Consider the following 27,685-nt stretch of genomic DNA (forward strand, 5'->3'; position numbering starts at 1 on the left):
GATTATTTATACTTTCTGTAATTAAGTCAATTTTAGTAATCATAGAATCATAGAGTTGGAAGAGACCACAAGGGCCATCGAGTCCAACCCCCTGCCAAGCAGGAAACACCATCAGAGCACTCCTGACATATGGTTGTCAAGCCTCTGCTTAAAGACCTCCAAAGAAGGAGACTCCACCACACTCCTTGGCAGCAAATTCCACTGTCGAACAGCTCTTACTGTCAGGAAGTTCTTCCTAATGTTTAGGTGGAATCTTCTTTCTTGTAGTTTGGAGCCATTGCTCCGTGTCCGCTTCTCTGGAGCAGCAGAAAATAACCTTTCTCCCTCCTCTATGTGACATCCTTTTATATATTTGAACATGGCTATCATATCACCCCTTAACCTCCTCTTCTCTTTTTTTTTTTCTTCTCCAGGCTAAACATGCCCAGCTCCCTTAGCCGTTCCTCATAAGGTATCGTTTCCAGGCCTTTGACCATTTTGGTTGCCCTCCTCTGGACACGTTCCAGTTTGTCAGTGTCCTTCTTGAACTGGGGTGCCCAGAACTGGACACAGTACTCCAGGTGAGGTCTGACCAGAGTAGAATACAGTGGCACTATTACTTCCCTTGATCTAGATGCTATACTCCTATTGATGCAGCCCAGAATTGCATTGGCTTTTTTAGCTGCCGCGTCACACTGTTGGCTCATGTCAAGTTTGTGGTCAACCAAGACTCCTAGATCCTTTTCACATGTACTGCTCTCAAGCCAGGTGTCACCCATCTTGTATTTGTGCCTCTCATTTTTTTTGCCCAAGTGCAATACTTTACATTTCTCCCTGTTAAAATTCATCTTGTTTGTTTTGGCCCAGTTCTCTAATCCGTCAAGGTCGTTTTGAAGTGTGATCCTGTCCTCTGGGGTGTTAGCCACCCCTCCCAGTTTGGTGTCATCTGCAAATTTGATCAGGATGCCCTTGAGTCCATCATCCAAGTTGTTGATAAAGATGTTGAATAAGACCGGGCCCAAGACAGAACCCTGTGGCACCCCACTAGTCACTCTTCTCCAGGATGAAGAGGAACTATTGATGAGCACCCTTTGGGTTCGGTCAGTCAGCCAGTTACAAATCCACTGAGTGGTAGCATAGTCAAGTCCGTAGCATAGAGTGGTAGCATAGTCACAGTTGCAGCATCCACTTTCACATTTATCACATCTGTTTTCTTGTTAAGCTGTTCCAGAATCATTTATCTTATTTAATGCAACCGCTAAGGCCTCTTCTGTCAACATTCCTCTGTTTTTTGTTCTTGGTTTTGAGTGTACTGGTGCAAAAGCAGCCGCAGAAGAAGCAGGGAGGCCTGGTGTTGAGCCTCTCCTGGGTTGCTGCCAAGTCCTCCCAGACCTTAATGTTTTTTCAGCAGTTGACTGGTCTGTTTTTCCCTTTCCATTTGCCATAACACTCAAAAGATTCTTTTTTTTTTTAAGTATATTTATTTGCTTTTACAGAAGATAAAAAAATCAAGAAAAAGAAAAAGAAAAACAGAAAAAAATTAAAAATAAAAATTCCAACTTTTAAATTGATATTTGCAAAACTTTCTTTCCTGACTTCGTCCCGCCTCCCTTTTTTGTGTTCCTCTTTACTCAATCAAATACAGCAAATCCTTACCCACTTTCAAAGCTCATTTCCGATTGTTAAAATCTTTCTATTATGTCTCCAACCCTTCCTCCTTATGTTTAAACACCTTTAACATATTATTTACTTTTGACATAATATAACTTTAGCCTTTCACCTTTTTTCAATTTACATTTTACCTAACTTTTAAACCTATATCACTAATGCCGTGTTATTTTTTAAATCCAACATCGTTTTAACATTCATAAACTTTACAGTGTTTCTGTAGATAGGCTTTAAACTTCTTCCAGTCTTCTTCCACCGCTTCTTCTCCCAGGTCTCGGATTCTGCCAGTCATTTCTGCCATCTCCATATAGTCTATTACTTGCATCTGCCATTCTTCCAGGGTGGGCAAATCTTGTGTCTTCCAATACTTTGCGATAAGTATTCTTGCTGCTGTTGTTGCATACATAAAAAACGTTCTATCAGTCTTTAACACCAATTGGCCGACTATACCCAAGAGAAAGGCCTCTGGTTTCTTAAGGAAGGTATATTTAAATACCTTTTTCAGTTCATTATATATCATCTCCCAAAAAGCCTTAATCTTCGGGCACGTCCACCAAAGGTGAAAGAAAGTACCCTCAGTTTCTTTACATTTCCAACATTTGTTATCAGGCAGGTGATAGATTTTAGCAAGCTTGACTGGGGTCATGTACCACCTATAAATCATTTTCATAATATTCTCTCTTAGGGCATTACATGCCGTAAATTTCATACCGGTGGTCCACAACTTTTCCCAGTCAGCAAACAAAATGTTATGACCTATGTCCTGTGCCCATTTAATCATGACTGATTTAACTGTTTCACCCTGAGTGTTCCATTTCAACAGCAAGTTATACATTCTTGAAAGAATCTTAGTTTTAAGTTCTAACAGTTCTGTCTCCAGTTTCGATTTTTCCACCTGGAAGCCCAATTTCTTATCCAAATTGTAGGCCTCTCTTATTTGATAATAGTGAAGCCAATCTCGCACTTTGTCTTTTAATTTCTCAAAACTCTGCAAATTCATTTTGTCTCCTTCCTGTTCTAATATCTCCCAATACTTCGGCCATTTGGCCTCCATATTGAGTCTTTTCAGAGCCTTTGCTTCCATGGGTGACAACCACCTTGGGGTCTTATTCTCCAATAAATCTTTGTACCTAATCCAGACATTAAACAATGAACACTCAAAAGATTCAAGGTCAGTCCCAGAGTCTCACAGTTTTTTATCTTGCAGCTGGAAATTCCCCTAGCCCAGCTCTTGTAAAGCAACCAGTTTCAGTCCACAACTCCCCCCCGCTCTTCTCCTGCCTCCAAGGGGGGGTTTAGTGTTCTTTACTGATGGAAATTTAATCTTTTACAAAGGGCTTTCCAAGACCTCACCTTGCAGCCTCATTGCTTCAGTCTATTTACAAAAGGGGAAGGCGGACTTCCTGTGTTGAACCTCCCCGTTACGATACCAAATTAAACGTTTAAAAATCCAATTCTCCCGCTTCAGCTCTACTCACGGGTAATTATTTTAAAGTCAAATTGTCCACAAGAAAAAGTCAGTGCTCTCCGGCAACAGCTATGCGGTTTCACTCCGTGGAAGAAGCAGACGATTCGAAGCACCACGCCGCTCACCCCACGTCGCTCCGGACCCCCGAAACCGGGTTTCCCCGCGAGTAGGGGAGGCGCAAAGGGTGCCCGCCGAATCCCACGCTCACAGGCTTCTCCCGCCTGTGATTTTTAGCGGGTCTCCGCCTTCGCCGTGGCGGCCAGACCCAGATTCCCACGAGGCAAATTCCTCCTGATCAGAGGAATTCTGCCATTACTGGAGGCAGCAACCCAGAAGTCCGCTAAACAGCATTTCCATGTGCTCTGGAACTCGTCACGGTGTCCCGTTGTGCCAGAAGTGGTTTAGTCATGACCCAGAAAGCTGTCTGCAGACAAATGCCAACTCCCTTGGCCTAAAGTGAGATGAGCATCACACCCCAAGTCCAGGGGTCTTTTACTTTTTCCTTTATTTTGTCTTAATACTTTTTATCTTTTCTGGGTTTCCTACATTAGTGGATGTGATGCCAGGCATTATTTTCAGCTCCTTCTCTATCACTTAATAAAGGTCTCGGGAAATATTTCAAAAATCCACAGTGCATGAGACTGTTTGCTTCTCCTTCCCAGTTCCTGTTTGCAGTGGGAGACTATGGCCGCCATTTTGTGCTATGCCACACGCTTCACAGCAGCCATGTTGCAACAAGTTGACAGTTTGGACTTGGGAATTGAGACAGAGAGAGGCAGAGACCTGTGCTGCATTGTAAATCATTTTGGTGTGCAGAGGCTCTATATGGGAAACTAATACAGGATTCACTGATAAGCTGCCTGCTGTAGGAATGTAAATTTGCCTGTACCTGTGCTCTGCTTGTACATTTGTACGTAAACCAAATATTGCATGGATAACTAAAGTCTTCAGTGCTCACTTATCCAAAGGAAAACAAGCCTATAATGATAGCTCATCCCCTGGAACAACCTCACCATTTAGAAATGGAGAATGGAGGATAAAGCATGCCAGGGGTAAATGATCACAGCTTCCTTGCTTTCTTGTATGAGAACTGACCATGCCATCAACCCGTCTCATATGGGCCCCGGTCGAAGTCTAAGTGCTGCTGGTTGTGGTTGGTTTTGGTAAAAAGGGGATTGGGGGAGGTGCATGGGTTTTTCTGAATGTGCGTGTGGGGACACGCCAGTGAATGTTTTGAGTTTGCGAGACGTTGGAAGCAACGTGTGGTCTGTGACTGAGTGAGAAATGATGTTAGGAGGACGGAGTATCCCAGTGCCCCAGCATCTCAGTATCCCAGTGTCCAAGTGTTCCAGGGTCACAGGGTCATGGGGAAAAAGCAGTAAAACTCCCACGACCCCCCTGCAATGTTTCCTGAACAAACTGGAAAGATGCCACAAAGGGAGAAGATTGGGGATTTTAAAAATCCTGATGAAAAATAGACTCCAACACTTATGTGAAGTTCCTGACCGTCCCCCATGGCTTAGGAAAAGTAGAACTGTGAAAGCCAAACTGTGCCCAGTATGGCAGCAAGTACAAGTTAAAAAGCCAGCAGGATGAAGGCTCAATAAACAGGTTGCCTGGGAAGCAGCATCTCTTTACTACTCAACACTACCTATTTGGTCAGACAAGCTGCATCCTGGCCATTCTTAGCCCTGTCTTCCAGCATCTGTTATAAAGGTATTCTCTTAAACAAAGGTTGGAGACACCACCATATGTGGAGGGGCAAATATGGCATCTACGTTTGGCCCGATGGAGACCACAGCCCAGCAGCTCTTGGCATGCCGCAGTTTGGTACTGGTATGCAACAGTCTCCCATTGTACTTGAAGCTCCTTGATTGGGCTGAGGCACAGACCAGCAGAATATCCACTCCGCTCTGCGCCCCCCCCCCCTGCCTCAGGGCCCCTGCCAGGAATCTGTGGTATGAGGGAAGTGCAGATATTGCATGCTAATCCCAGATAGGGGAATGGGAGGGAGAAGGCAGGAAGTCATTCAGAACCCCCAGCGTTTGGGGTCCAAGCTTGCAGAGATTCTTGGCAGAGATTCTCTTCTTCCCTGCCCTCTGTTTATGGCACATTTCCTTCCAGGGTTACAATTAAATTGAGAATGGATAGTGGAGGACAACATGGGCTATAGAGCAACCAAGCTAAAGTTTCATTAACAGGCAGTTTATTGTGCTCACATAAAAGGTGAAAACAAAGAAATCAACTAACACATGGACAGAGAGCAGTACCTTAAATTAACATCTGACTCTCACATGAATGTGCTACTCTTACTCCCACTCCCGTTTTCAACTGTTCTCATCTAGTGGACAAAGCTGGTGAATTATTCTGCAGTATCAAAAGCCCACGTTCTGTGGTGAGGCATCCATCTTGAAATGGGCTTGAAGAAAGCAGTGGCTAAGGCGTGGCAGTGAAACTGTTGTAAGAGTGTATTCTCTTGCTGTGGTGAAGGAGGAGGGAAGTGCCTGCTGGACTGAGGTCATCTCAGGCTGCAGAAGTGACAAGAAATTGCTCTAGCTAAAAATGTAAAACTGAAGAGCTTTGGAAGGTGACATTAATGGTGTCCCCAAGAACAATGGGGTGTAGAAAAACCGTACTGTGCCTTCTGAGCAGAAGAGAAATGATCTGGGAAATCTGTCTATCTGCCCCCCCCCCCCCGCAATCCTCCCCTCCAACACCCTATATGGGGATGCAACTGAGCTGCAATGAAATGCTGGGCTGCTGAGTGAAGAGCAGGAGAGAAGCTTCTGGAGTCCAGCTTCTGGGGAAGCCCAGGCATCGTCAGCTGGGCAGACATACCCTCCCTTTCTCTGACCCCCTGCCTAGATTGACAGTGGAGCTTCCCAGCCTTACTCAGCCCTCTCAGCTCCCCTTGAACGCTGCTTGACAGGCGGGCAGCTCCCAGAAGACATTTCCCACCCAGCACAGCATAAATTTAAACTGTGCAGGTTCTGCTTTGAGCACTTTTCTTTTCAACTACTCAAAATTCAACCCCCTTCAGCCACTATTCTGCTCTTAAGTGTAGAATAGATCTCCCTTCTGCTCTTGTCTGTCTGCTTCAGAATCCCTCAAAATCCAAAATGAGAGCAGAGTCAGGATCTAAACTGAGCTAAACAGGCAGGGCAGTGATGTTACAGGCTATTAAATGGGCTTTGGGATTTTCTGACAGATTATGCCCACTAGCGTCCTTTCCTACAACAAATTAGGGAAGCAAAAGGCAACACTTGGATAATCTTAAGGTCCACCACCAAGAATTCTTAATCCATCTGTTCTGGGTTTGAGTTCGCTTCCTGCTGCCGTGCATTTCAATGATTGGGAGAGGGAGAGCTGACTGAAAGGCAAGGTCACTACAAAATGGCAAAGGAATAGGCAATTGTGAGAGAGGTATCAGCCCCACCTTGAACATGGAGGGCTGACCACACTATCGTCTGTGGGAAGCAGCATTTAATTGCTTTCACTCTCCCCAAAAGGGAAAGAAAAGCCATGGATCCCTTTGAAAAGCAGCTATGGTCCCCAAAATGGGGGTCAAGGAAGGGTGTCCAGATGTTGACTAGCCTGGCAAGCAGACCAACAATCACAGCAGTCAGAGAGGGTCGCCGCCACTCAAGTTGTTCCGGCTTTTCTTGCGCTTTGTCTTGGCTGACGGAGAGGAGAAATCCAGAGATTCGAGACGAAAGGGACGTGGCTGGGGCATCTCCACCGTTTGGGCAGGCGGAATAGGAGCCAGGCTGGAAGTCAGGATGGAGGTATTGTTGTTCAGCAAAGGGGGAGAATTATGGGAAGCTGCAAAGGACAAACACACATACACACACACACACACACACACACACACGGAGAGAGAGAACAATGAGATACTTGGTCTAATTTCAACATGAAACACTACATCTCCCTGGAGAAACCTATACATCACTTAGCATAAATATTTTTTAATACTCGGGGCTGCAGTCCCACCTCACTCCACTCACCAACCCATTTGCCAATCCTGCAACTTCCCTCTCTTCACCGCACCCCCCCTTGCCCATCCCCTCCTTCTCACAGCTCACCTGAACCCCCTTCAGAGGGTGGTTTTCTGACACACCTCCTCTTCCCCTCCATTAAACCTGCAGCCATGTTTAATGGATGGGGGAAGGTGCTTCACAGAGCGGTTTGGCAAACAGGTTAAACAGATCGCCCAGTCCACCTGCCCTCACCTCCTGACAGCCACATGAACTACATCATCAATAGCCTTACATTGCTATGTATATAGGAAGATTTTGAGGCTATGCTTTTTAAAGATTTTGAGACATGCTTTAAAAAAACAAAACCCTGTACATTGCCTATTGTGTATGTATGCATATTAGATACTTGTATAATAACAGAGGATGTTGATGATATGGAATAGGTACAGTGACATACTAACACCACAGTCCTAACCATGTTTACTCAGAAGCAAGTCCTATTAACTTCAGTTAAATGACTGTAGGACTGCAGCATAAGGCCTGACCTTGTGTAGTTCAGTGCCATCCAGGAAACTATTAAGCAGTAAGTCCCTAGTTTCAGTCTTGTCACTGGGCCCTTACAGACTGTTGTTTGGGTGGGATTCAATCACATGATGCCAAATTCACACTGAAACTAATGCCAATTTGGTGCTTTTGCACAACAGAACTACTGCAAAATCAGATTATAACAATAAGGAAAGTGATGGGGAAACAGCAATTACTTGATGCAAGGTCATCTCTTTGCAACCTCTTTGCAAACAGATCAGGATGAATGCTCAATAAACAAGTTGTTTGGAAGTGAGGATTGTCATGGACTTACTGGTAGGTGCGTCAGTTCCTCCAACACAGCTCGTCATTTGCAAAACAGAGATAATAATACTTCCTGGCCTATCATCCTGGGTTGTTGTAGAGCAGGGATGGGGAGAAACCTCTTTGGCCAGATCCTTATCATGATTGGTCTCATGGGACAAATTTGACAAGTGGGTACAGCCTGTCAATTACATGGCACCACAGCAATGCCATCTGCAAGGTGCTACTGAATTGGAGAGGGAAAATCCTTTTAGCAAGAGCAGAAGATTCCATCAACGGGGGGGGGGGGGAGAGAGAGAGAGAGAGACTGAGATTTTAGCATTTTGAAGGTACTCCCTTTTTTACAGTGGGCATTTGCAGAGCAGGCTCTCAACATTATCCACATAAATAGGAAGTAGAGGGTAGAGGGTAGAGAGTGGAGGGGGGGGGGCAAAGGCTACTGAGAAAGGAGTCTGCTGACTGTGTGCTGCTGCAAAGTATTTTGCAGCCTTGCGGGGCCTGAACTGCATGGACACTCTGCTGCACAGGGCTAATCCTTCCAAAGGTTTGCCTGCTCAGCTGCTGCAACCTTGAACTTTAGAAGTCTAGTAGAGGGGGGAAGCAGCAGCTGGGACTCCTCCTGCCCACTGCCAACGCTTGCAAAAGGCACCTTTCTTTCTCCCTTCCCTGTCACTTGATGGGGAGGAGGGGAAGAAATTATGTTTTGGCTTGCAAGCTCATGTTCCCTGTTGGGAATAGGCAGTTGCAGCCAAGGCAGAACTGAACTCTGCCCTTGCACTCTTGTGTTGACAGGTGGTTCTGGTGCAGATAAAACTGGACCCCCGGTGAGCCAAGATCCTCCCACAAGTGGGAGTGTTCCTGCCTCTGTTGTAAGGAATACTGAAATAATATTTCGGAAACCTTTTGGACACCTTAAGAGTACTGTACAAATGTTGGGTATTATGTATAAGTCAGGCAAACCTTTTGGGGAAAAAAGGAAAGAACACATGAAGGGATTTACCTAGACTCTTCATGGGGTCAGCATTGAGAATCTGGCTTGCTCGTTTTGAGCGAAAATAGTTACTGGCAATATTTTCACTATCACTCTTGCTCAGCATCACTTTATAGCGGTCTTCTTCCTGCTGGGAACATAACCAAGCAGTCACCAGTTTGTCATCATTTAACCTAAAGAGGTCACTACTGTTCACATTTTACGCATGAGGGAAACTGAGGCTGAAACCTGACATGTCAGCCCCACTTTTAACCTGCTGAACTACACTTACTTCTCTGTCTAGTTTCCACACTGGGGTCCAAAAACTAGGTTACAAAGCCATGGAAAAAATAATCTAATCCAGACCAAGTTATCCATGGGGTATAAATGAGAGGGTTGAGAGCTTACTTAAATGTATCCTATGAAAAGCCATTGTGTGTAGAAGAGCTTAACTTCTCATTTAATTTCTGGGGGAGTAACAGCACTGTGGAATGTATGCACTCTGGTTAAACATGAAAAATTGGAAAATATTGTTGCATGCCACCCCACTCTGAGCAGTGTGAGATTCCAGAGATTCAAGGAGTTTACCCAGAGTTTGTGTTTCTTTTGGAATGAGGTGCAGCACAGACTGTGGTGTCCTATTGACACATATCTACAACCTGAGCCTACAATGGAGGGGCTCACAGCATTAACACCCCAAGAGGGTCTTGATTCATGTTATGAAAATGATGCGCCGATGGTATGTAACACCTGTGAGGTTAGCAAAAATGTATAAGATAAGCAACAAATGTTGGAAATGTAAAGAAAAAGAAGGTACCTTTTTTCATATGTGGTGGGAATGTAAGAAGGTAAAATGCTTTCGGGAAATGATTTATAATGAATTGAAGAAAATGTTGAAATATACATTTGTTAAGAAACCAGAAGCATTTTTACTAGGCATTACAGGTAATGAGATAAATAAGAAAGAAAAGAAGTTATTTTTATATGCAGTGACAGCAGCAAGAATATTGATGGCCCAGAAATGGAAACAGGAGGAATTACCTACGATAGAAGAATGGAGAACTAAAATGATGGACTATGCAGAACTGGACAGAATGACAGGAAGGATCCGGAATCGACGAGATCCAAGATTTACAGAAGATTGGGAAAAGTTTATCCAATATATGCAAAAACTGAGTGATAATAAAATTACGTTTGTAAGCTTTAAGGAAGCTCTGTGAGGGGAAAGGGTTAAAAAGGGCAGAAATGTGTAAAAAGTAACAACAGGAAGGAATGGCAGACAAGACTTCCGGAGGCGGCGCGAAGGGTAATGGCTGCCCTTTCCTAACCGGGAAGGGAGCTCCGCTCGAGAAAGGGTCGTCCGCTACGGCGAAGCGGAGACCCACAACGGAAAACCGCAGGCGGCAGAAGCCTGCGGTCCTGGGACCCGGCGGGTGCCAGTAGCGGCCCCCAAAACGTTGAAGGAACCCCGTAAGGGGCTCCGGATCGTGGAGGAGGCTGCGGCGCTGAGGGTCGTTCCGCAATCGGCGGAGTGAAGCCGCGTAGCTGTTGCCAGTGAGCGCTGACCTTTCTTCCTGAAATTTTTGCTTTGAAAACAACAACCCGTGAGTAAATAATTGACTTTATGCAATTTGGAACTTTAAAGCATTAAATTTGGCTGAAAGCGGAGTGACGAAAAACAGGAAGTCCGTCTTCCGCTCCCGTTGAACTTGAACGCAAAGAGCTGGAGGAGTGGAGGCAAAGAGAGACCTTTTAAACTATTTGATCTGAGCACCCATTGAACTTTATCTTAAGTGGAATAAGAATTTCATGTACTGGACTTTATGAATTTTAGCTGCATGGGGATACCTTTCTTCTCTTGGAGCTACATTTTAACTAAAAACCCCAGGTGCTGGAGCTGCCTGAGAAATTGAGCTGTCAGTTTGCAGTTTGCAGTTTGGATACTTTGAATCTGAACTTTGAAACAATCTGAGAGAGTCTGAACTTGTTACTCTGAGGCATTTGGATTACCAGTTTGCACCATCAGAAACACTGTTGCTGTATTAAACCCTAACTCTGCTGAAAAAATTTTTTATTGAAGGTTCTTGGACTTAGAAATCTGACTTTATTTTAACTGAAATTGATCTCTTCCTTGAAATACTTTAAACTCCCCCTAGAGGATTTGGGACTTATAGCAGTGACTCTTATTTTACTTTCCTTTTCCCGGCCCTCTGTTGACTGTTACCATCTGGGCTGCTGCTTTCTCATGGGAACAACTCAGCTTGACCTTGACTTTTAGATAACTTTGGAATGAGTGGTGCAAGAAGGAGAGGAAGAACTAAACAAACAACTTTGACAACTTTAACCGCAGCCTCACAGGCACGTAGATCATCTGTGCCTACTTTGCCTTCTGAGGAGGAAGCTGCCTCTCTGCCACGGGCAGGGGAGGGAGAAACTGAGGAATTACAATTGGAAGATATGGCCTCAGGGGCAAGCACTGCTATTTTAGAGAAAATTTTTGAAAAATTAGAATCTTTGGACAAGAAAGTAGAATCTTTGGACAAGAAGGCTGATGAGCAAACATATAAAATTGACCAAAACACAGAATGTTTAAATAAATTATCTGGACAAGTTGCACAGAATACTCAAGCAATTGGAGAATTGAAGGAGGCTGCAGGGGAAAATCGGAAATTGGCTGAAGATACCAGCCAAAAACTTGAAAATCTAGAACAAGAGGTAAGACCACTCTGCAAACAAGTAGGTGAACACCAGACCTATCTATCTATGATTGAACTGCGGAACCGGGAGAGCAATTTAAGGATAAGAGCAATACCAGAAGTGGAAGAAGGCAACCTAGCTGAGTTTTTGACCAAAGAATTCTCCAAATTTTGGAGCTTAGAGGAAAAGGATTTTAAAATTGTTTCAGCTTTCAGGCTTGGAAGACTTATAAAGAAAGAGAAGCCCAGAGACTGTTTGATAACATTGAGGTCAAAGGAGGAAAGGGACAAGATTCTGGGCCTACACTACGGAAAGTCACTGGACATTCTGGACAAAAGAATTGAGATTTACAAGGATATTCCTAAACAACTGTTGGATCTTAGATCTAACTATTTGGAGTTGACAAGATTACTAAGGAAGAATTCAATCATCTTTAGGTGGGAATTTCCTCAAGGACTATCTTTTACCTTTAGAGGGAAGAAGATCAAAATCAGAACATTGGAAGATAGAGATAAATTTCTGAACGTATACGGAGAGGACCTTCACAAAGGAGGTGATCAACTTCCAGGGCCTGAAACACCAGAGGTACCTGCACCCTTGGATCCTGAAGATCCTTTGAATAAGGTACCACCCCTTGAAAAATAAACAGATTTATTCAGGATGTCTCTGCAACTTTTGAGTTGGAACATTAATGGCTGTAACATCCCGGAAAAAAGGAGGAAAATTTTTTATATATTAAAAAAAGAACAATTGGACATTATCTGCTTACAAGAAACACATGTGACTAGGCTCCATAGAAAGGTGTTAATAAACAAAAGACTTGGTCAAGAATTTATATCTTCGGACAGAGTAAAGAAGCGAGGAGTGGTGATATATGCAAAAGAGAGCCTGTCACCTAAATTTTTATTCAAAGATGAACATGGAAGAATATTAGCAATTGAGATACAACATCAAGGAGAAAAGATTCTGATATTAGGAATTTATGCACCAAATGACGGGAAATCGGAATTTTATAAGAAGTTGCATGAGATTATGCTGGACTATCTGGACTACAACAACATCATTATGATGGGAGATATGAATGGGGTCGTATCGACTAACATGGATAAGTCACAAAACCAAAATGTTACAAAAGACGGCAGACTACCAAAGACCTTTTTTGAAATGACAGACAATATGGACTGGATTGACATTTGGAGAACTAAATCGACCAAATATGGATAACTAGAGGTCTGGCACCCAAGGTTAGAAAAGTGGAAATCTGCCCAAAGACCTGCTCCGACCATAACGCGCTGAAGATGGATATGACACTTTTGCCAACCGGCTCCTTTAGATGGAAGATGAATGATAGCTTGTTTAGAGACCAGGAGATTATTAAGAAGGCCCAAAAAACTCTGAAGGATTATTTCGAGATAAATATGAACACTACGGTGGAAAAAAGAACTATCTGGGACGCAAGCAAAGCTGTGATGAGGGGGTTCTTGATACAACAGAACGCCGTAAAGAAAAGGACACAAAATGAAAGGAAAGATAAGATCTTGCAGAAAATTAAAGAATTGGAGAAGAAATTAAGATCAAATCCGAAGTCACAGCCGATTCTGAGAGAAATTAAACTATACCAAGCACAATATTCCAAATTGATAAACCAGGAAATAGAATGGAAGATTAAATTAATGAAACAAAAAACTTTTGAATCGGCGAATAAATGTGGGAAACTGCTTGCTTGGCAGTTGAAGAAGAGACAGAAATTAAATACAGTTACAAATCTAGAAATTGAAGGAAGAAACATTCAGAACCCCATGGAAATTAGAAAGTGCTTCCAGAGATACTTCAAAAAATTATACACTCAAGGGCCGCAAGATGAGGCTGAGATTAAACAATTTTTGGAAAGAAATGGACTAACAAAGTTGTCACAAAAAACCAGATTAATCCTGAACAACAAAATAACACAACAAGAGATTGAACAAGCCATTCAGAACATGCAACTGGGCAAATCTCCAGGGCCAGACGGCTTGACTTCCAAGTATTATAAGACATTAAAAGACTATCTGATCCAACCAATGATGGAGGTCTGTAATGAAATTATGGAAGGGAAGAAGGCGCCAGAATCGTGGAAGGAAGCCTTTATCACATTGATACCAAAATCTGAAACTGAAAAGACACAACTCAAAAACTATCGTCCCATCTCCCTTCTGAATGTGGATTACAAAATATTTGCAGACATTTTGGCAAGTAGACTTAAAAGAGTTCTTAATGAAGTAATTCATAAAGACCAGGCAGGCTTTCTCCCAGGTAGACATATGTTTGCCAATACTAGGAACATTATTGACATTTTGGAACTTTTGCAAACAGACATAAATACAAAAGCAGTGTTAATTTTTATAGATGCGGAGAAGGCCTTTGATAATATTTCTTGGAAATTTATGAAGGGAAATTTGAAAGAAATGGGAGTGGGACGGGGGTTTGAGAATGGGATTGATGCAATATATTCAGAACAAAAGGCCAAATTGATAGTTAACAATGTGGTTACAGAAGAGTTCAAAATTGAAAAAGGAACACGACAAGGCTGCCCGATTTCCCCTCTGTTATTTATCTCGGTTCTGGAGGTGCTCTTGAACATGATCAGAGGGGACCGGTTGGTGGAAGGGATTCAGGTCGGAGCGAAACAATACAAACTTAAAGCTTTTGCAGATGACCTAGTTTTGACCCTGCAGGAGCCAGAATCTAGTACGAAAAGAGTATTACAATTGATTCAGGACTTTGGTCGGGTGGCGGGATTTAAATTAAACAAACAGAAAACCAAGGTGCTGGGAAAAAAATTGACAGACATAGAGTCAGAACGGTTTCAGAGAGAAACAGAACTAACTATGGTTAAAAAGGTAAAGTACCTAGGGGTAAACATAACAGCAAAAAACCTGAGTCTATTCAAGGATAACTATGAAAAATGTTGGTCTGAAATTAAGAGAGACTTGGATAGTTGGACAAAATTGAAGCTTTCTTTGTTAGGCCGAATTGCTGCTATTAAGATGAATGTATTGCCAAAAATGTTGTTTTTGTTTCAAACATTACAGATTGTGGACAAAACGGAGTGCTTCCGGAAGTGGCAGAAAGATATATCTAAATTTGTCTGGCAGGGCAAAAAGCCCAGAATTAAGTTTAAGATATTAACAGATGCGAAAGAAAGAGGGGGCTTTGCCCTGCCGGACTTAAAGTTGTACTATGAAGCCGCAGCTTTCTGCTGGCTAAAAGACTGGCTACTTCTCGAAGACACTGACGTACTGGACCTGGAAGGTTTTAACAATGCTTTTGGTTGGCATGCATACTTATGGTATGATAAAGTTAAGATCAATAAGGCCTTTAAGAACCATATTGTCAGGAAAGCAGTGTTTAATGTCTGGACAAAATATAAAGACTTATTGGAAAATAAAACCCCAAGGTGGCTTTCACCTCTGGAGGCTAAGGCCCGAAAAAGACCCAATACGGAGGCCAAATGGCCAAAATATTGGGAAATATTAGAAAAAGATGGAGACAATTGGAAATGGCAGAGTTTGGAGAAAATGAAGGATAAGGTGCGAGACTGGTTACATTATGCTCAGATTAAAGAAGTTTTTAAAAATGACAAAAAGTTAGGGTTCCAGGTGGAGAAATCGAAGTTAGAAATAGAATTGTTAGAACCAAAGACCAAGGTACTATCTAGAATGTATAACTTGCTGCTAAAATGGAATACACAAGACGAAATGGTTAAATCGGCTATGATAAAATGGGCACAGGACATTGGGCATAACATTATGTTTGAGGACTGGGAAAGGTTGTGGACCACTGGGCTGAACTTCACCGCATGTAATGCTCTGAAGGAAAATGTAATGAAAATGATATATAGATGGTACATGACCCCAGTTAAACTTGCCAAAATATACCATTCGTCTGATAATAAATGTTGGAAATGTAAAGAAAATGAAGGAACATTCTTTCACCTCTGGTGGACATGCCCTAAGGTGAAGGTCTTCTGGGAAATGATATATAATGAGCTGAAAAAGGTATTTAAGTATACCTTCCCTAAGAAACCAGAGGCCTTCCTTCTGGGTATTGTCGGCCAGAAGGTGTTAAAGAAGGATCGAACATTTTTTATGTATGCAACAACGGCAGCAAGGATTCTCATCGCAAAAAATTGGAAAACTCAAGATCTACCCACACTGGAAGAGTGGCAGATGCAGCTGATGGACTATATGCAACTGGCCGAGATGACTGGCAGAATCCGTGATCTGGGAGAAGAGAAGATGGAGGAAGACTGGGAGAAATTCAAGATGTATCTACAAAAACATTGTAATTTGGTTGAATGTTAAGAAGGATGCTAGATTACAAAAAATTGGCCACCACTAAACTAGATTTAAATTTGATGATAAGTGAGACTAAAGAAAATATAAAATTTTTTGGAAGAAGTGCTAGATTATATTTGAATGACTGGACATGAGATTGTAAACAAGTTGATAATTTGTTTGGAAAAAATTTTTAACGATGTAAATGGGAGCGGGAGACGTGAGGGAGTCCAAAGAAGTGATGAAATTGTTGTGATAGAAGTAAGATCGTTTATTATTTGTGCATTTATATTTAAAAACCTTAATAAATATTTATAAAAAAAAAAAGGAATGGCAGACAAATTGAGGGAAGTCAAAAAAGAGAAGTAAGATGTAATTAAGATGTATGGAATGTATACATTTGCTTTTGTATTTGAAAACGAATAAAAATATAATCTATATAACAAAGAGGGTCTTGCTTCTCCATGACCACGACTGCTCCCAGTTGGTCGCTCTGAGCTTTCCACACGGACTTATATATTGTACTCTAAATTGAAGAATGCAGGAGACAGGGCCAATCCCTTGCTGCCGCTGCCGCTGCCGCTGCCGCCCCTTTCCCTTGGCTGCTGGAAGAAGGCAGGAGCTAAACCCTGCCTGCACTCAAGCCCCCACCCCTAATATCTTCCTCCAGTGACCAAGCAGCAGGGCGTTAGTTTCACTCTTTCCCCTCATTCTGAAGGCAATGTGTGAACCAGCTTGGAGATCAACAGAATCCCCTGAAGTTTTACCTTCAGCGCAGACTCCCAGCTGTCATGCCAGTGAAGCACGCTGGATCATTTATTATGTGTACATTGTGTAACATTCTCAGTATTGCCCAAGTACCCTTCCTTAGCTTACCATTGCTGCTGCATCCCCATTCTCTGATGATGAGCTCTTCCTGCCTGCTTTGGTCTGTGACAACGATGAAACTGCTATGGAAAAGAAGAGTAATGGTGGCTCTCAGCCTCAGTGGTGGCTCATTTCTCTGCTAGTTTCATGTCACCTGGGGCCAGGATCCAGTATCTGCATAGACTTACAAAGGCCTATTTAACAGCTTGCTTTCTAAACGTTTTTAAAGCGGGGATGCAATAAATTCCATCCGTTCATTAGTCAACAACAGTTGCTGTTGCTTAATTGGTGGAAGCCAATCAGAGGGCAAATGTCGATTGGTTGGTCAGGACTCATATTTTGACCTGAGGCTTGAGCAGTTTAGTCTCTTTCTCACAAACCCTCTATTGATCATCATCATCATCCACCCTTTCTCCCAAAGGAGCACTGGACAGCAAGGAGCATTTAAGGCATCATTTTTGAAAAAATGCAAACATTAATTGTGGGTGGGTGTGATTATTGGGATCACAGCAGGCAGGCAGGCAGGCCTCTCCAGGACTCTGAGGAAAATCCTTCATTTGAAGCTGCTATTTGCATTGGGAGGAAATCTCCATTAGCACCAATAGGGATTTTCTGATATATAGCTGTAGTCATGTACACACTTACCTGTGAGCAAAAGAATGAGGCTTAATTCTGAGTAGGCACGTGTGGGGTTTTTCAGCTGGAGAAGCAACACCTCACTGCATTCTGCAGTTCTTAAGTTGTTCTCTCTCCAGCTGGTTTCCATACCAGAACTGAGCTGGGCAGAGAGAAAAACTCTTAAAGGAACAAAGCGTAGTGGTGGAAGGGGTCACATTTTGCTCCCCTACTCTGAGAACTCCATTTTGAATGCAGTAAGTAGATCCACCCCCCCCCCCACACATCTTGCTTAGCTCCAAGTCCATGAGCCTGAAGCCTGTTCCCGATTTCACTGTGCATGAAGGTGAGATGTGAAAAGTATTTTAAATAGTCCCAGAGTGACCATGAAAGAAATAAGATACCCAAGAAGTCCTTAAGAAGTGAGTGAAACCCACATGAAAATCCTGGGAGACCATTTTTGCTCCATTTTTTATGAATGGGCAACCAGAGCAATGTAACATGGTAATTCCGAGTTGTTCTTCTTACCTGCAGGGAGACTGGTCTTTTGAGTGACAGGCTCTGGGATTTTCCAGCAGCCTGATTCTTCATCCCACGTGGACTCCCGTTTGATTTTATCAAAGTTGCTGTAATTACAGTCCCGCCGTATGAGGGGTTGCACCTGGTCCAGTAGCTGTTGATAAAGGAGGAGCTCCCGCTCTTGGCGGCGGATGGTGGCCAAATAATCAATCTTCTCCATTTCAAATTCGGACTGAAGGTCTTTGATTTCAGTCTCAGCAACCCTCAGCTGGGAAGAAAGCAGCCAGTTATGGGAATAAGAACTAAGTAAAATGTTGGGATCCAGAGTACACAAGCTGACGAGTCCTTACCTGAGCCTATCATAGGGCTGGCTCACACCTGCATGAGCATCACCTGAGGAGCTTGCACCTGATGATGGGCACGGAACTAGCTCAGTTGAAAATCATAATATAACTACCAAACTTTTTTTTTAAAAAAACACAACTTTTTATTTATTGTTAACAAAACAAAAAGTGAAAACATAACAAAAAGAAATACGACAAAGAATCAACAATATCAGTCATAAAGCTCATCTCGCTCTCAGGCCGAGGGAGCCGGCGTTTGTCTACAGACAGCTTTCCAGGTCATGTGGTCAGCATAAACCGCTTCTGGCGTGATGGAAGCCAGATGGAAATGCCATTTCCGTGACACATGGCCATCCAACCTCTACTTAAAAACCTCCAAGGAAGGAGAGTCCACCACCTCCCAAGGGAGACTCTTCCACTGTCAAACAGCTCTCACTGTCAGAAAGTTATTCCTGGTGTTTAGTTGGAATCTCCTTTTTTGTAACTTGAAGCCATTGGTTCGGGTCCTGCCCTCCAGAGCAGGAGAAAACAAGCTTGTTCCATCTTCCATGTGACAGCCCTTGAGATAAGGGAAGATAGCTATCATCTCTCCTCTGAGACTCCTCTTCTTCAGGCTAAATGTCCCCAACTCCCTCAGCCATTCCTCATAAGGCTTGGTTTCCAGGCCCTTGATCAACTTGGCTGCCCTTCTCTGCACACATTTCAGGTTGTCAACGTCTTTCTTAAATTGTGACACCCAGAACTGGACACAGTATTCCAGGTGGGGTCTGACCAAGGCAGAATAGAGTGGGACTTTTACTTCCCTTGGCGCATAAAGGTGTATAAGTGCACAGTGTATAGTTAACACTGTGATGTATACTGATACTATTTTATCAACAGAAGTGCCCTACTTCCCTTGACTAGAACACTATAAATTATTATTATTATTATTATTATTATTATTATTATTATTATTATTATTATTATTATGTCACCCTTCATCTGTAGACCTCAGGAAGGTTCACAACAAAAAATGCAAGATAAAAAACACAAAATACAAGAACTAATCCAATAACCCCCCACCTACAACACATTTAAAGGGCTATGGGATATTAATTAGCCAAAGTGCTAGTTGAAGAGGAACATTTTTGCCTGTGTGTAAAGGTGTATAATGAAGGTGGCAACCAAACCTCCTTACAGAGAGCATTCCACAAATGGGGAGCCACTGCAGAAAAGGAGCATTCTTACCGAAACTCTCATGGAGGAGGCACATGAAGAAGGGCCTCAGGTGTTGATCTCAGAGTCCGGGTAGGGCACGTCTGTTGATACAGTCTAAAACAGTATTAGCATATATACACAGTGTTAACTCATGTTAAGCTTGTGGTCTACCAAGACCCTGAGATCCCTCTCACAGGTTGAGCATTGCTTTCCTTTTTGGTGAAGACAGAGGCAAAGTAGATGCTGAGCAGTTCTGCCTGTCACCCAATAGCATTCTCCATCTTCTCCATGCAAGGGACATACCACTTGGTCAAATATGGAGGTAGTCTTGGCTCCTTTAAACTTGAATGGTTGCAGCTTGTTCTGCAGGGTGGGGAAAGCTAAACCTGTTGCAAATTCCCTTTTCTATACAACTATTTTAGGTAAAGGAGCTCTGCCCTCATTTCCATAAGGCCTCTCTGGTTTTCTCCTCTCTCCCCACCACCCTTTCTCCTCTTAAAAAATCAAACTAAATGTAGATACAAAATAAAATGGTGGTGATACTACTAACACTACTTATATTAGTATGAAAAGCAATGCTTTAAAGCAATGCTTCTCAAGCTAGAAAATTGCTGAAGGTCTTGGTGGACAACTTAATTATTTTTCTGCCTGTTACAACAATTGCAATGCGCTGTGTGAGATGCTGTATGCTTTTTGAATTTTATGGAATTTAAATTGTAAAACAATACAATGTAAGAAGCACTGCTGGATTACCAAATAGGCAGAGTTGGCACTGGCCTAGGAGTCCACACCTTTTAGGGATCCCACAACAACGGATCAAAATAATATTGATTTGATCTTGAAAGAATTTGAATTTGGAAGAGAAACCTGCATTGACTCAGAAACCGAGCCCACCATCTGCAAGATTTCAACTGCCCAGGGGCCTCCACAGGGTTTAATCTGGCACTGGTAAGAACTTAAAGAAACAATAAATATACCATTAAAATCAATGACTACTGAACATGGACAAGGCACAGACCACCTGAATGAAGCTTGTAGACAACTGGTGGTCCATGCACCATAGTTTGGGAACTCCTGCTTTAAAGGTCATGGTGAGAAGGACCTGATCCTAAGTCCGTTACTGCACAATGCCCTTGAGTGTGGTGTGGAAAGCTGTCCTTACCCACCACTGTACAAGACTTCAGAGGAGAAAGGAATCACCTTTTCCTTCATCTTCTCCAACAATTTGCTTTTGGCTCGCACTTCTTCCTGGATGGAATCATAGACGTTGAGCAGGACCCAGTCACTGCTGTCCTCATCTGATTTCTGCAAAGCTGCCAGCAGCTGCTTCTTCCGCTCATCAGCAATTTTCTTTCGCCGTTTATGCTTTTCCTTCAGGTCTTTGTTCTTGGCCTGTTCACCTCCCACCACCTGCTGCTCCAGCATCTGCAATCTAAGAGGGTCGGAGGCAATGTCTTAGCTCTAAGCACAGCTTGCCCAACTTTCTATATTCAGTCTCTCCCACCTCCATTTTGCCACTAACTTGTCTGCTGAGGATCCCTGAAACTTGGAACCCCTGAACTTTGCAAAAGATTATTGGGTGCTGGCCAGTCCTGTTCAGCTTCCCAGCTGCTCCCCTTAGGCTGTGCAGATATGAAGCACATTCTTCCCCTCAAACAATTCTGGGCACTATATTTTCCTCCTCACAGAGTTACAATTCCCAGCAACCTTTAAAAAACACAGTGCCCAGAATTCTTTGAAGAAAAGAATGCTTTGTATGTGCCTTATATTCCCTATAGTGTGGGAATATATGAAGACAAACTGTAAGCAATTAAAAATGTTAGTAGGATTGACATAAACATGAGCAGTAAGAAATAACAGGAGTAAAAATGATAAATTTGTAAATAGGTTTGAATTGGTTAGGCAGTATGATTATGATATAAAATAAGGAACCGCAAGGGGGAGGGGAGGGAAGTCAAATAAATGTAGGTTAAATTTGTTTAGATTTAATTATTGTTGTGGAAAAATTAAAAGGGGGAAAAATAAAGCTATAGTGTGTAAGTCTAAACTGAGACTGTGCCAGAGATGGGTGGGGTAGAAATAATAAATTATTATTATTATTATTATTATTATTATTATTATTATTATTATTATTATTATTTCCAACACATTGTAGGAGAATATTGGTGATAATGGGCAGGCTATTTTGCAGTTTTAGGGAAACTTCCCACTATTTCTGATTTTGTGACTGAGAAACCTCAATAAATCTGTCAAAAAAAACCCAAAACAGAGTTTGAGAACTAATGTTCTAGTGCACTGAAGAAAATAAATATCTCCAAAAGGGAAAATAATTTTTCATGCCCGGCAGAGCCTGCACATTCAAAGGTTGTTGGAACTGAAGCAGGAAGTGGGGTCAGCAGGGAGACAGACTTCAACGGCTGGCCGGCCGGAGAGGCAGCAGCTGAAACAAGATCCTCTGGACCACAGCTGGTTGCTAAGAAGCTGAGCCAAGGGAGGCTGAGGAGGAAAGCATGGTGGAAAAGCCAGTGGGGACAAAGGAGGAGCAACTGAGTATCCACTGTCATGAGGGAGGAAGAAGTTGCCATTCAGGTCACAGACCTTCTACCTTCTGAACAAGAGAATCCTCCACAGACATTGCCTTGGCATGCCGAGAAACTGTGTTGGCCACCCGGCAATGGCTTTTCCCACCTGCCTTGCCTCCCCCCCCCACCCCCACCCCCCGGCCAAGGAGCCTTTCCCAGACCATGACTTGTAAGACAAGCAGAAGCAGAGGCAAAGAGAGGAGTTCAGGGCTTTTCTTTTTTAATAATTTTATAAGTTGTGCATCTTTGTTTCTCAGTTTGATCCTTTTACATGGTTTTGTATGTATTGTGTTATTTTATGCATTGTGGCTTGCTGTCATTATTATTGATTATAGTTTAGCAATTATTTATTGTAATTGTTAATAATTAAACAGAAATTCACTCTTATTTACTGACATTTAATTTTATTGTGCACTCTTATATTCTAATGGATTACTTTATATGATGTAAGTTGTTTATTTTAAAGTTAGGTTTTTATTATGACTTTTTTGTATTGGAGGAGGTGCATGATCTTTTGTTCTTTCTTCAGCTTGTAAATTGGCTTGTGCAAAGATATAGAAAGGGGGCATACACATTAAAAATGAAATGCAATGAAGGTGCATGCAGGGACTCCAATCCCCCAACACTGAAGGAAAATGGAACAGTGTCTGCTTCAGGCCTCGAGGGCCCACACGGGAGCCTCTCTGGATCGGAGCAAATGAGCAAGTCCAGCAAACATTGCACCCCTTGATGGTCTGTCTATTCCTCACACCAACCTGGCAAGTACTTGCTGCTGGTTCACTGCCACTGGGAGTTCCTCAGCCACATCAGTCCCAGGTGTCCCCGGTCTGACAGCTTTCTCCAAATTCTGGGCCACAGAAGGAACAGGCGGCTCAGTTGTGTTGGACTCCTGAGTGTAAGGGAAAATGGGAGGCAGCCATTTTGAATATGCATGATATCCACATTGAGGGATGGACTAAAGCTGATTCACATACAAGTTTCCAAAATTCAACATCCTATATTTTGCCTGTCTCCCAGAAGGGATTGGGAGAAAGGAAACAAAGACTGGCCCATCCACTGGACACACAGTCTGAAGTCTAAGGTCAAGGCTTGCTGGAGCATTGTGCACCCAGCGCTTGGTTACTACTGCTGTTGGTTTTGCTGCTGCCATACTTCAGTCCCAGCCAACCCAGCTGTTGTGCAAGGTTCTGGGAGAGGAAAGGGAGAGGAAACAGTTTGCTCCCTGGACATGCCCTGAAGTTGCTGGGCAACAATGAAATGCTTCTATCATCAACCAGCAGAGAAACTGAGCTGCTGACTTCACAATGCACACTGCAGTGTAGGAATCTCAACAAAAGCATGTTTACCCAGAACTAGTCTCACTTATTTCAGTGGGATTTATTCCTGAGCAAAGCATGGGTGTAATCCTATACCACTTACTGGAGACCTTAGTGGGACTCACTTCTAAATAAACACACATGTGCTTGAAGGACTCATCCACACTTCCATTTGTCCTATGATTTCTAGGTATGGGTCCCACTTTCCCCAGGAAAACCCGCTGCTTACTGTAGAATTGGAACAAACAATTGGTTTTTCTGAGGATTGATGTTTGTTCCGATTCAGCAGTAAACAACGGGTTTTCCTGGGGAAAACCTCTGAGACCCATGCCTAGAAATCGTGGGAGAAGCAGACATCTGGATGAGCCCTTAGTCTGGTTTTCAAAACTGTTTTAATCCAGGAGAATACCTATTAACTTCAAGTATAATTCCTTACTCGAAGTTATCTCATGGAACTAAATATATAAAAGTACTGGCTTTAATCATTTGTTACATCGGACACAGTTCATTAAATTCACTTGAATCCCATAATTAAGCACCACGAAGGGTGCTTAAGCATCAGCAAAAGGGGGCATTCTGGTGGCAGCAGTCGGGGGGGGGGGCAGACGCACATTTCTGTTTCACTTCACTTCACAGGATGGGCCACCACTGGGTCCCTCTAATAACTTGGAGTTGGTATAATGGATTAGAGTAGTCCTTGAAAACTTATACTAAAATAAATTGGTTTGTCTTTAAGATGCCACTGCTGTGTCTGAGTACACCACAACACACCATATATTCAAGCAGGGCTAACCTGTAAGATAGAATGGTTGAGAAGTGGTTTGTGACTAAAAGACTACTCTGCTGTGAACCTGCTAAAAAGCTTTCGGGAAGTCACTATCCGCCCTTGCTGACCTAATTTACCTGGCTCTTGTAAGAATTACACCAAGGGCTATGTTTCAATGTCATGATAATCCACAGTTTATTGTGACAGTAATCAGAATAGGCAGGCCTTGGGCTTGGACACTCCCCTCCCCTCTCTTCTCCCACCTATGCTGTAGCTGCAAAGAGAAGTTTAGAAGCATTCACATCTGGGGTTTTTATTTATTAAGCACAGCTTATTGCATTAAAAACATAATAAATATTAACAAACCTACTTAAAAATTTGGTTTAAGAAGTTGGCTTGCTTCACAAGCCCATAGCTAAGAATAACCATGGTTTAGGGTTGGGCATAATGCTAAACTGCAGTCAGTCAAAGACAGAAGCAGAAGTGGCCAGTCTCTTTGCAGCAGCTGCTCCTAAAGAGGGGGAAAGGAAGGGGAGGAGGGTGTACCTAAGTCGACAAAAAGTCATGGTTTCTATCATACCTAAATGCAGTGATATAAATGGTATATTATTAAATGGCTATTATTATTAAATCCAAATCGCCTCCAACTGAAACACACTCCAGTCTCCTGTGACAGAGCTACTCTGCATGGCCATCGGTGGTTCACGTTACACAGACCCTGTGTCATTTTAGAAGTATTTTTAAAGGGTTTATGCATGGCCATCATTTCATCTGTTGAGGGAAGTTCACCTTCCTGGGTCCCTTGACTGACACTTCAGTTTCTTTAGCAAGGCCTGGAGGCAAAGAAGCTTGGTCAGCAATGGCTTCAACTGTCTGGGTGGTTTCTAGAGAAAATAAAGGAAATGCAGAGAAAAAATGAGTTTTATCCTGAAGCTCTGTTAAGCTTGAGAGAGGCAGTAGTTTTTAACTGAGAGTGATGCAATTTTATACATTTATATATTGACTTCTAAAATATCTACTTTGCCTTCCATACAATACTGTGGGCACTTTCAGTAACTAAGACAACAGAGTAATAAATAGAGCAATAATGATAACAAAGCCTTAAAACATTCTAAAAGGCAACAACAGCAATCACGATTTCTTTAAAGAACCAGTCTCTTCCTAGTCATATTGCACAGAAGCTGCCTCAAAAGAGGGTCCTCAGGTTAAAAGGTATAAATGAATACCATCAGCTGTCGATTTCCAACTGGCGGGTAGGAAACAGACACACCTTATTGGTAGATTCTCCTGCAGATTGACTATTGACCATTAAAGAATTAGCCCAGCCCCTAAAACTTTTATCTTGAATATTGCAGGCTGGAGGAACAAATTAGCTGACTCAGATTTTAAAAGGTACCGACACACATTTGACATAGTCTGTCTGCAGGAGATTTGGCTCCTGGAGACAAACTCTCTAAAGCTCCAGGGCTTTAGGACATGGGAGCAACCTGCCTGGAAAATTTCCTTGCTCAGGCGTGGAAGTGGCAGTTGAGCGTTTCCTGCTTGGCAGGGGGTTGGACTCGATGGCCCTTGTGGTCTCTTCCAACTCTAGGATTCTATGATTCTATTCTATGATTCTATTCAGAAATCTGTCACTGTAGATGCAGAGATCGCAGAGATAGAGGACACTTCCTCTAATTATTGCCAGGTGCTAACCATCTGGGCTCACAAGCTGCGTCCGTTGATTTGTATCAACCTCAGACATGACAGCAGAGATTTGGCAAAGGATAGGAGAGTGTTGGACGGAGTCTCTACTGGATATCCTAACTACCTTCTTATTGTATGTGGTGACTTTAACACCAGGATGGGGAATGACCTTACTCATAAGTAAGGCCCTGGGCTCAAACAAGAGGATGTCTTGAGCATTTCCTGTTCCTCAAATGATAAGACTGTCAACAAATCAGGCCAGGAGCTTTTTCCTTTAATTTAAAAATATCAGCTGGTGGAGCAGCTGGCTCTGAGACCATCTCTGGGACCAAAGAAGCATCAAAATAGTACATCCTAATCCTATTCAAGAGTGCAGCCTACAATCTCCTAGTTTGCATCATTTGTTCTTTTAATTTTACTACTTTGCATAATTTAACCTGAAACTTAATAACCAGAAATTATTAAACATAATTTAACTGCTGGTCATAGAGATGTGCAAGGACACCCCACCCCTTCCAACTCAAAGGAACATTATTCAGCCGCTCTTCTGGCTTCATGGCTGTACCTGCTTCCTTTTGGAGGGTCTCATCTAAAGTATGGAACTTCATGTCATAAGCATTTCTCAAGGCGCTGATATCCTCCTCCAGCCGGACACGAGATTCTTGTTCAGCTTCGTAGTCAGCCTTCAGCCGCGCCAGCCTCTCCTCATACTCCTGAAAAGGTCAAGGAAAACAGCTGAGGGATCCTGGTGTGGCACATTCCAACTCTAGAGAATATTTGTTGAGGGAGGACACACAGTGGTTTTGCTCATTTATATTTTCAAGAGAATTGAAAACTTTAGATTTTTAAGAAACTTAGCCTTAAAGTAAGCTTTGCTAAGCATATTTAACTAGAAGGAAATACCATGGATATCATTAGAGGTTTGTTCATTTATTTATTTTTCAAATGGCTGTGCTTAGGACCACAGCTAAAATCAGAAGGTCAAACTCTGGCAATCAAGTAGTCAGGAGAAAAGATCTTTTCAGTTGTGATGACCTATCTGTGGACTGCTCTCCCAAAGAGGGTCCATCTGGCATTGTCACTAGTTTCTCGGGTGTTTTCTCAATGATGCTGATACACACACATACGCATATAGGTTGGTTAGTTAGTAAGTTATTAAAATAATGATAAACCCTTCATTATCCAATTCCAGGGTGGTTTATAAAATACACTAAAGCAGCATATACTAAAACAACAGTATCTCAAAACATTGGTACAAGAACCACAGTAGAAAAATATAAAGGCATATTAATAATAATAATAATAAATTTTATTTATATCCCGCCCTCCCCAGCCGAAGCCGGGCTCAGGGCGGCTAACAACAATCAAATAATCAAACAGTCAAATAATCACACATTCTAAAAATATTTCATTATAAAAATTAATTAAAATCAAATTAATGGCAACCGATTAAGCAAAATTCTGTGCAGGTTGCCAGAGGAGGGAGTCAGGCTGCGCCCTGACCAAAGGCCTGGTGGAACAACTCTGGCTTGCGAGCCCTGCGGAAAGATGTCAGGTCCCGCAGGGCCCTAGTCTCTTGTGAGAGAGCGTTCCACCAGATTGGAGCTGCAGCCGAGAAGGCCCTGGCTCTAGTTGAGGCCAGCCTATCCTCTCTGAGGCCTGGGACCTTGAGGATGTTATTATTTGCAGACCGTAGGTTTCTCTGTGGGGCATACCAGGAGAGGCGGTCCCGTAGGTACAAGGGTCCTAGGCCGTATAGGGCTTTAAAGGTTAAAACCAGCACCTTAAACCTGATCCTGTACTCCACCGGGAGCCAGTGCAGCTGGTATAGTACCGGATGAATGTGATCTCGCAGCGAAGACCCCATAA

General features: G+C 42.7%; 1 protein-coding gene across 1 annotated transcript in view; it reads right to left on the reverse strand.

Moving 5' to 3' along the window:
• Positions 1–5,304: 5,304 nt before the first annotated feature.
• Positions 5,305–27,685, reverse strand: part of KIF17 (kinesin family member 17) — a 39,834-nt gene continuing 17,453 nt past the window's right edge. Inside the window, exons 8-15 of the mRNA XM_081845938.1 lie at positions 26,382–26,529; positions 24,920–25,014; positions 22,804–22,937; positions 20,667–20,898; positions 17,935–18,193; positions 16,801–16,874; positions 8,942–9,059; positions 5,305–6,937 (exon numbers count right to left, since the gene is read on the reverse strand). Coding sequence (XP_081702064.1) covers positions 6,738–6,937; positions 8,942–9,059; positions 16,801–16,874; positions 17,935–18,193; positions 20,667–20,898; positions 22,804–22,937; positions 24,920–25,014; positions 26,382–26,529 — 1,260 coding nt within the window. The 3' untranslated portion in view covers positions 5,305–6,737. The remainder of the gene's footprint in view (positions 6,938–8,941; positions 9,060–16,800; positions 16,875–17,934; positions 18,194–20,666; positions 20,899–22,803; positions 22,938–24,919; positions 25,015–26,381; positions 26,530–27,685) is intronic.

Source organism: Podarcis erhardii (genome assembly GCF_964252035.2).
Source record: "Podarcis erhardii genome assembly, chromosome: 17".
Classification (NCBI taxonomy): domain Eukaryota; kingdom Metazoa; phylum Chordata; class Lepidosauria; order Squamata; family Lacertidae; genus Podarcis; species Podarcis erhardii.